The sequence below is a fragment of the Drosophila simulans genome, chromosome 3L, assembly GCF_016746395.2.
Source record: "Drosophila simulans strain w501 chromosome 3L, Prin_Dsim_3.1, whole genome shotgun sequence".
Taxonomy (NCBI): Eukaryota; Metazoa; Arthropoda; class Insecta; order Diptera; family Drosophilidae; genus Drosophila; species Drosophila simulans.
This window is the reverse complement of record NC_052522.2, coordinates 10,952,689-10,960,808: the sequence shown is the minus strand read 5'-3', so window position 1 is coordinate 10,960,808 and position 8,120 is coordinate 10,952,689. Positions and strand designations below refer to the sequence as shown.

The 8,120-nt window shown below is 46.7% G+C and overlaps 3 protein-coding genes across 4 annotated transcripts; 1 reads left to right on the top strand and 2 right to left on the bottom strand.

The window, feature by feature from the left end:
- Positions 1–168: 168 nt before the first annotated feature.
- On the bottom strand, positions 169–2,692 carry LOC6737636 (uncharacterized aarF domain-containing protein kinase 5). Its single transcript, XM_002084432.4, has 5 exons — positions 2,446–2,692; positions 1,545–2,381; positions 1,296–1,461; positions 884–1,230; positions 169–817 (listed from the first exon to the last, which is right to left on the bottom strand). The coding sequence occupies exons 1-5, from the start codon at positions 2,458–2,460 to the stop codon at positions 509–511; spliced, it is 1,674 nt and encodes a 557-aa protein (XP_002084468.1). The 5' UTR covers positions 2,461–2,692; the 3' UTR covers positions 169–508.
- A 236-nt stretch (positions 2,693–2,928) lies between these two features.
- Positions 2,929–5,998, top strand: LOC6737635 (protein wntless). 2 transcript variants are annotated; one of them, XM_002084431.4, is made up of 3 exons: positions 2,929–4,449; positions 4,664–4,798; positions 5,014–5,998. In XM_002084431.4, the coding sequence occupies exons 1-3, from the start codon at positions 3,141–3,143 to the stop codon at positions 5,391–5,393; spliced, it is 1,824 nt and encodes a 607-aa protein (XP_002084467.1). In that variant the 5' UTR covers positions 2,929–3,140; the 3' UTR covers positions 5,394–5,998. The 2 variants fall into 2 exon arrangements, with proteins under 2 accessions (XP_002084467.1, XP_016031406.1); XM_016169776.3 differs by lacking the exon at positions 4,664–4,798 and having other exon boundaries at positions 2,930–4,449.
- On the bottom strand, positions 5,992–7,641 carry LOC6737634 (putative Dol-P-Glc:Glc(2)Man(9)GlcNAc(2)-PP-Dol alpha-1,2-glucosyltransferase). Its single transcript, XM_002084430.4, has 3 exons — positions 7,386–7,641; positions 6,858–7,328; positions 5,992–6,793 (listed from the first exon to the last, which is right to left on the bottom strand). Exons 1-3 carry the CDS (start codon positions 7,536–7,538, stop codon positions 6,068–6,070), a joined length of 1,350 nt encoding a protein of 449 aa, XP_002084466.1. The 5' UTR covers positions 7,539–7,641; the 3' UTR covers positions 5,992–6,067.
- Between the last annotated feature and the right edge of the window lie 479 nt (positions 7,642–8,120).

Here is an 8,120-nt window from a genome sequence, read left to right as displayed (position 1 = left end):
TCCCAAACTGGCATGCACACCACGGCTTAACACCAGTGGTGAATGCCGCATTTCCATGGCTTGGTATATCGAAAATGCCCCCGGTGTGTCCGAAGTGATCAGGTGCAGCCAAACTGTTAAAGGCTAATCTTCCCGCCTGTCAGTAAACTCGCTGGTGACTGGCAGTCATTACAAGTGATTAGTAAATTTATTCAGAAATCCTACACCTTAATAGCCAATTAAAAGTAAAGCATCATAAAGGCATAAATACTTTGATCATCGCTTTAGAATAAACATGTGCTTGCACACTATAAAAACTACATATATTCTCCAACTTATTCTCTGTCATATTATAAAACAATTACATTCATATTGTCATGGTTCGACGGGAATTTCGCCTATCAAGTTGAACACTACAAGGTTACCGATTTCTGAGAATAAGTTAGTGGAATAAAAATGATGTATACATTTACATACAAAAGTACATTTTGAACTTATGATTTAGGCGTAAAGCAAACGGTTAGCGTGGTTATTTCAACATATCAGGCTCCGGAGGCTGCATTATCTCTTTCATCACGGTTCTCGCAGAGGCAGGAGCCCGACCAACTAGGTACAGGATGTTGAAGTACCAGTCGAGGAGATACAGCTTGAAGGCTGACAGAAACAGACAGTACTCGAAGTACATGCGTCCACTCAGCCAACGGATATATTGCACGGGAGACCTTCTATTGTGCTGCATATAAAGGCACCTCTGGGCATATCGCGCCATGACCCGAGGACGATTCACCACGTCTCCATGCTGATGACTAATGGCACGCACTGTGTTCAGATTACGCACCTAGTTCAATAGGTAAATATGTATCTTAGCTGATAACAAGTGAGTATATATAGCTACAAAACTTACCACGAACAACATGCTTCGGGGCATCTCCTTCAGGGTGCCCATGATGTGCTCGAAGTTGTTCCTGGCTATCTCCTGCATGTGATCGATGTCCTCCTGCGTCAGTTTGCCGCGTATGCGACCACCTCGATTCCGTATGGGCTGCTGGAAGAGCACTTCGGCGAAGCGCATGTAGTCACCGATACCGATCTTCTCGGCGGCGGCCTGCATCCGATTCTCGTGGCGCAGAACGGTGGCCTCCCAGAACTCGCAGAGTGGACCTCGCACATTTTGAGGCAGTTCTTCGTAAAGTCCATGATCCAGCAAGATGATGTCCGCACTCCCGTTTTTTCTATTTTTTCTCACAAAAACTTTATAAAAAGTGAGAATATTTAAATTAAAACATTTCAAGGGTTGTTTTCACTAGTTAACCCACTATTTCCTGGATGAGGATCGGCGTGCACGAAGCCAGTGTAGAAGATCTGTTCAGCAAAGGCCTCAAAGAGCTTCACATCGATCTCCTTTAAGCTGAGTTTTTCTTTTTCAATCGTCTTCAGGTCGCTGATCTTGCATCCATCCATCCACTCAAGAGTGAGAACGCGCTGGGAAAAAACAATAATTCATTAAAGTAGCTACTAAATCAATGTACAATATTTTCAAATGCTTATAACTTATAAAAACTCACCGTTTTAGTATACGACCAATGCACCTTGGGCACGTGGACATAGCTGAACTTTTGCATGTCCTTGGCGCAGCGTTCGGCATTTTGTCCCTCCTGCAAAAAGTTGAGCTCCAGCACCAGGTTCTTACGCAGGTCATTCAATATCCAGCCGAAGTTGTAGTCCTTGAAGAAGAACTCGACAATGTCCTGAAGAAAGATGATGGTACCTAGGTCGCTGATGAATCGCTTCTGCAGATCGTTGTATTGCACCTTGACGGCCACCTGCTCGCCGCTGGGCAGCTTGGCTTTGAATACCTGCGCCAAGCTGGCGGCCGCCACGGGCTGATAGTCGAACTCCTGGTATATCTCCTCGGGCAACTGGCCAAAATCCTTGCGAAAGACCTTTTGGACATCCGCTTGGGTGGTGGGCAGACATCTATCCTGCAGCAGGGACAGCGTGCTGGTGTATTCCACGGGCAGGATGTGATTGATGGCCGCGAATCCTTGGCCCACCTTGATGTACAGACCACCGTTGAGCAGGCACGTCTCCAGCAGTCGCTCGGCGCTCTTCTTGTGGAGCAGCTTCACCTTTGTTTCGTACTCCGGATCGTTCTCGTCCAGCCGCAGATAGTCAGCGGCTATCAATCCTGCTGTTTTTAAGGATCGTACAAATCGCACGGAGGCGCCGCAGTAGGTGAAGTCATTTACTATCCCATCGTAAGCCAGGCCGCCTGCGCCGACTGCCAAAAGACTCAATCGCAATACAGGACGACCGCCTTTCTGGACACTAGCTTCTCGCTGACCATGTAGTGCTCTTTTGCCTCGAATCCGTGTTCCGAGGCTCAGCAACTGACGCACACGCTAAGTTTTAGGAATATATGAATTCTCTGGTATTGATAATGCACATCAGCTTTGTAGAACTCACCTGGAGAGGTCGCATTTTCCGTCCGCCAGCTGCAAAGTTCACGGAATGTTTACTCTTTGGACACCTGTCGCAATATCAGCTGGAAAGGCCGAACAGCTGTTTGTGGATGATAGCAACAGCGCGATGATGGGGCAACATCGTCATCGTCACCCGCGCATTTGGTTTCGGTTTCCGCGGTTTCAGAATTTCAAAGGTTTTCGAATTACTAACTGCTTGAAAAGTAAACTGTCATTAAAAAATACGAAGCACTCTATTCATTGAAGAGGATTTGTTTCTGTAAATTTCCGCTGTACGCTAGTTCAGCTCTAATTTGTTGCAATTGACTGATTTCATGCCTAAGTAATAGTTCATATATTAAAAAAAAGCACCATAAGTTAAATAAAATTAACAATCATTAATTAACATTTCACTAAACCGTTATTTTTGCTGCCAAAACTAAATATACTGAACATATACTTATGTTGGTATTTTGCTTAAGTACCAAAATCGTATCTTTTTGAATCATCCGCGCAAGGTCACACTGCTTTGTTGAGTCTTGATTCGGTTCTGCATTTTTTCTGTTTGCGGCGACGGCGGCGCGTTTGAAGTATTGTTTTCAAGTGCAGCAGATTGTTTACTTTACGCCCACCCAACTGTGTAAACAAATCCAGCGCAGGGCATTAAACCAGTGAGCTCCAAACCCTCGAGCAACCAAGATGTCGGGCACCATACTGGAGAACCTGAGTGGCCGCAAGCTGTCCATATTGGTGGCCACTTTGCTGCTCTGCCAGGTGCTGTGCTTCCTGCTGGGCGGTCTGTATGCCCCCCTGCCCGCCGGCCATGTCACCGTGCTGGGATCGCTGTGCCGCGAGGATCACGCCCGCCAAAATGACACCAGTTTCCTGCTGTACTCGCGCGGCGCAGGAGCCTGCATACCAGTGACGCGAGAGGAGGTGGAGCAGGATTCAACAAAGATGGCCAATGAGTTGGTGCACGTTTTCCAGATGCCGCTGCCTCGTGACCTGCGCGACCTGGACTACTCCCGCTGGCAGCAGAATCTGATCGGTGTGCTACAGGTGGAGTTCGGCTATGATTCCTCCTCGGAGCTAAGGGAGCCGCCCAGGGAACTTCAGTTGACTATTGACATGCGTCTGGCGTACCGAAATAAGGGGGATCCCGACAACGGCTGGAAGTTGTACGCCCACGGCGTGGAGCACCGCTACCTGGATTGTGTGACTTCTCATGTCGGTCCCACAGAAACGCTGTACTCATGCGACATGATCCCGCTGTTCGAACTGGGCGCATTGCACCACAGCTTCTATCTGCTGAACTTGCGTTTCCCGCTGGACACACCGAGCCAGATGAACCTGCAGTTCGGCCACATGCACGATCTCACGTTGACAGCTATTCATCAGAACGGAGGATTCACCCAGATTTGGCTGCTGCTGAAGACAATGCTGTTTCCCTTCGTAGTGGGCATCATGATATGGTTCTGGAGGCGGGTGCATCTGCTGCAGCGATCCCCCGCCCTGCTGGAGTATATGCTCATCTATTTGGGAGCCGCTCTGACCTTCCTCAACCTACCGCTGGAGTACTTGTCGCTGGTCTACGAGATGCCCTATATGCTGCTGCTAAGTGACATTCGCCAAGGCATCTTTTATGCCATGCTGCTCACGTTCTGGCTGGTCTTCGCCGGTGAACACATGCTCATTCAGGATGCTCCGAACAAGTCGACCATTCGCTCGCGTTACTGGAAGCATCTCTCGGCCGTCGTGGTGGGCTGCATCTCGCTGTTCGTCTTCGACATCTGCGAAAGGGGCGTGCAGCTGCGCAATCCGTTTTACTCCATCTGGACAACGCCGCTGGGCGCTAAGGTGGCCATGACCTTCATTGTTCTGGCCGGAGTTTCGGCAGCCATATATTTCCTTTTTCTGTGCTACATGATATGGAAGGTGTTTAGGAATATTGGCGACAAGCGCACCTCGCTGCCTTCGATGTCCCAGGCGCGTCGACTCCATTATGAAGGTAGGATATCCATTTTTAAGTCCATTCAGATTAAACCATGTATGAATTAGACATTGAAACATGCTCGAAATCCAATTTAAATCATACATTTTAAAATTCTTAATCCAAAAATATCTCATACATTTTTCGTGTCAATATGCGTCTTCCATGCTCAGATTTCATATCTTAATTAAGTTGGCGGTACACACTTGTTTATTTTGAAACGTTTTTTCAGTTATTTTAGACCAGCATGTTGAAGATTTGGCCGGAATAGTATATTTTTACTCAAAAGCTTTTACCCTGCTTTGCCGTTCTATTAAAACGACACTTATCTCAATATTTCTTAAGCGTGCGGCAAATGAAAGTAAAGGTATGACAAAATAGTTTTAACTATGATTCAATGTTGTATCCAGAAGCTCCACTCATGCCGCGTTTTGCAAACTAATAAGTTCCAAATTTATTCACATCAGCCGATGTAAATTAGCATAAACAATAATTGAATTGAAAACAAACTAAAGCTTTTAATACGCTTATATTGAAATCCAGTTATAATATGTTTAAATCTCAATTATGTCAAAATTTCAGGTCTTATCTACCGCTTCAAGTTTTTGATGCTGGCCACCCTTGTATGTGCAGCTCTGACCGTCGCCGGCTTCATTATGGGTCAGATGGCCGAGGGCCAGTGGGACTGGAACGACAATGTGGCAATTCAGCCAACTTCCGCCTTCCTGACCGGCGTCTACGGCATGTGGAACATCTATATCTTTGCCCTGCTCATCCTGTACGCGCCCAGTCACAAGCAATGGCCCACCATGCACCACAGTGACGAGACCACGCAGTCGAATGAGAATATAGTGGCCTCAGCTGCCAGCGAGGAGATCGAGTTCAGTCACCTGCCTTCGGACTCCAATCCCAGCGAGATCTCCTCCCTCACCTCGTTCACACGTAAGGTGGCCTTCGATTAGGCGGCAGGACTCGAAGAGTATTGTTTTCTAAAGGGTTGTGTGCCAAACTGAGATCACAATTTGGCCTGCAGCCGCAACGCTTAAAGTGTGTGCTCATTTAATTACCATAGTCAGTAGCAATTCTTGCCTAGTTTTGCATTCTGTGCATTCGACAACGCGATCAGCATTATTACTTATCATTAACTTATAGATTGTCTAGTTTCTCTCAGCATGCTCAAAGTGTACGATTTTATCAAATGTATTTTTATGTATGCGCCTCGGCAGTATTATCTATTGATGTCCAATTGTGCTAGCTTGTAAGTTTTAACATATATATCAAATAACATTTAATACGTGTATTTAAGTTCAAGGGTGGTTCCACTTTATTGCTGAACATCTTGCCTCGGAAACTATATGTTTAATATTGAATGATTTCGAATGGTATTTTAAAATGATATTATTCATATAGTTTCAAGTGCCAAATTGTCCACAGATTAAAAAAAAAACTCATACAATTTATAAACTAAAATATTTATCCAGAGAACTCTGCCCAGATTTTAAAACTAAAACGTAGAGCAATTTTGTATTCAAGTAGCAATGCATCGAATAAAAAGCAATATTGAAAATGTCGAACTGTTTTATTTCATAAATGCCCAAGACGTTATTGAATTGTTAAGGAATGCCGTTTAAAGGAACTACCAGATGATCCTTTGAGGAGTGCGATAGTTTTTCCAGTAGAACTCCTTGGTGAAGTACACGTAGAACGTGGCCACATTGAGCAGCAGATGAGCTCCGAGCTCCAGCCACTCGGCGTAACCCTTGCGAGTGTGCCGTGTGTTCAGTCGAAACAGAATGTACGGCACCAGGAAGTAGCGCAGCTCCAGGAGTCGCTGGAAGCACAACACCAGGAAGAGACTAAGTGGAAACATTAACTTAAAGCTGTCCGGCATGTGGCGCAGTCCACAAAAGAGTACGGAAATGGAGAGCAGATAAGCAGGCGCCATGGCGTAGCGGAACCACCAGAACCGTCCATAAAGTCGGCTCCATATATAGAATGTATAGTGCCTGTTGTCGGCCAGCAGGTAGGGATGCACTTCGGTGTTTAGGTGCACCACCACCAGTATGAGCAGCAACGCCAATAGGGACAGCACGCGGTTCCTGCGGATTAATTCTGCTGCCGCACGAAACTGTCGTATGGTGTTGGATATCCCGAAGCCAGCCGCAAAGATGGCGAAGTAGAAGAGCTGCGGTACATGCAAACTGGCCTCGTGGGCACTCTTATCGCCCACCACAATGGAACCATTGATGAAGAGGAATCCCACGAACGGCAGAATGATCGACGCGTAGAAACAGCACTTGGCCAAGATGCTTAGGATGCAATTGCACAGCAATTGGGGGCTGCTAAAGAGTTGAAGCCACAACTGAAAAATCAAGAAAATTCTAATGCTTTTGCCATTATACCTGGTGCACAAGACAATGACCCACCTCTTTGCCCATCAGTCGAACATTTTCCTTGGGAACGCGCCCAGTGCGGGCGCATTGGTTGACCAACGTGTCCAGCACAGTCATTCCGGTGGCCATGCAGACCCACACGATGTTCGTCTGGCGCATGAGCACACTGGCAGCCCCGAAGACCGCCGCCGGCAAGTGCGCCTCCTGATGCCAATAATTGTAGAACAGAAGCACCATGGTCAGCGACAACGTGTCCGTGTAGTAAAGGTGGCTAAAGAAGTAGAGTGGCGGAAGCACGGACATCGTGATAGCCTCATGGGCGGCATATGAGTTGCCACCCGAGCCGGCCAGGATGCGCCGTCTGATCTTGTAGAGCAGCAGAATATTGATTCCGGCACCTGCTAGGCTGAGCATCCTCAGGCCCGTCACCGTGCACAGGTTCAGTGGATTCAGGAGTAGTGCGATCAGATAGAGGCCCGGAAATGTTGTTATCTTAGGATCCCACTGTAAGCAAACTGGTTACGATCTCCTTGGTCAAATTAGTAGTAATCCCTCGTTTACCACATCGAATTCCTTGCGGCAAAAGGCCAATCCCTGCGGAATGTGGAACTCCTCGTCGATTACATAGTCCGATGTGCCATTCACCCGCAGGAACAGTGGCAGCGAGTACAGCACAAAGCCCACGGGCAGGATTAGTTTCCAGGACCCATTCATGGTAGGCGATCCTCTGGTTTCGCCCGCCTTCCAAACGAGAATGCTCCAATTGGATTTGTTTATTTTTGGACTCAACCAGCCGGCAATGCGTGGAAATGCACTAACGCCTGAGCTGACATTAAAAAATACTCAAATACTCAACTAATATACCACAACATTCAATTGAGGTTTGTTTGTAAGTATGTTTCAAGTTTAAACTTATCGAGCTGATATTATCACGTTGAAGGAAGTATTTCGTTTGTACAAGAATACGGTCTGGGTCCTGGGTTATTGTTTGTTTAATTTATAAAAGTGTTTCGATATGTCTCGCCAGTTATCACTGCTGCAATGCATTTGTGCATTCGTGCACAAATGTGGATACCATCCTCCTATACGAACCCGGAGAAACTTCTGGGGACTCTTCAGAAAAGCAATCCCACCATCCCGATACACGATTTGGTGGTGGTAATTAATGTAAAACCAGTCAAAGGCCCCAGCAAACAGGTGATTCATTTTCTCACCAATGAATCCGCGACAGAAATCGATCGAGTTCGTGGAACCCTAAGACTTGGCTTAAACTTTGTTCATCCAAGGATTTATGCT

Bases quoted from the DNA above. Each gene is read 5' to 3' on its own strand.
- LOC6737636 (XM_002084432.4), bottom strand. The intron at 1,462-1,544 runs GTGAGTTTTTAT...GTTTTTTCCCAG, and splicing joins ATTGGTCGTATACTAAAACG to CGCGTTCTCACTCTTGAGTG. The intron at 818-883 runs GTAAGTTTTGTA...CTATTGAACTAG, and splicing joins CCCGAAGCATGTTGTTCGTG to GTGCGTAATCTGAACACAGT.
- LOC6737635 (XM_002084431.4), top strand. From the start codon at position 3,141: ATGTCGGGCACCATACTGGAGAACCTGAGTGGCCGCAAGCTGTCCATA. The intron at 4,450-4,663 runs GTAGGATATCCA...ACGTTTTTTCAG, and splicing joins GCGTCGACTCCATTATGAAG to TTATTTTAGACCAGCATGTT. The intron at 4,799-5,013 runs GTATGACAAAAT...TCAAAATTTCAG, and splicing joins TGCGGCAAATGAAAGTAAAG to GTCTTATCTACCGCTTCAAG.
- LOC6737634 (XM_002084430.4), bottom strand. From the start codon at position 7,538: ATGAATGGGTCCTGGAAACTAATCCTGCCCGTGGGCTTTGTGCTGTAC. The intron at 7,329-7,385 runs GTAAACGAGGGA...GTTTGCTTACAG, and splicing joins GCCGCAAGGAATTCGATGTG to TGGGATCCTAAGATAACAAC. The intron at 6,794-6,857 runs GTGGGTCATTGT...TTGATTTTTCAG, and splicing joins TTCGACTGATGGGCAAAGAG to TTGTGGCTTCAACTCTTTAG.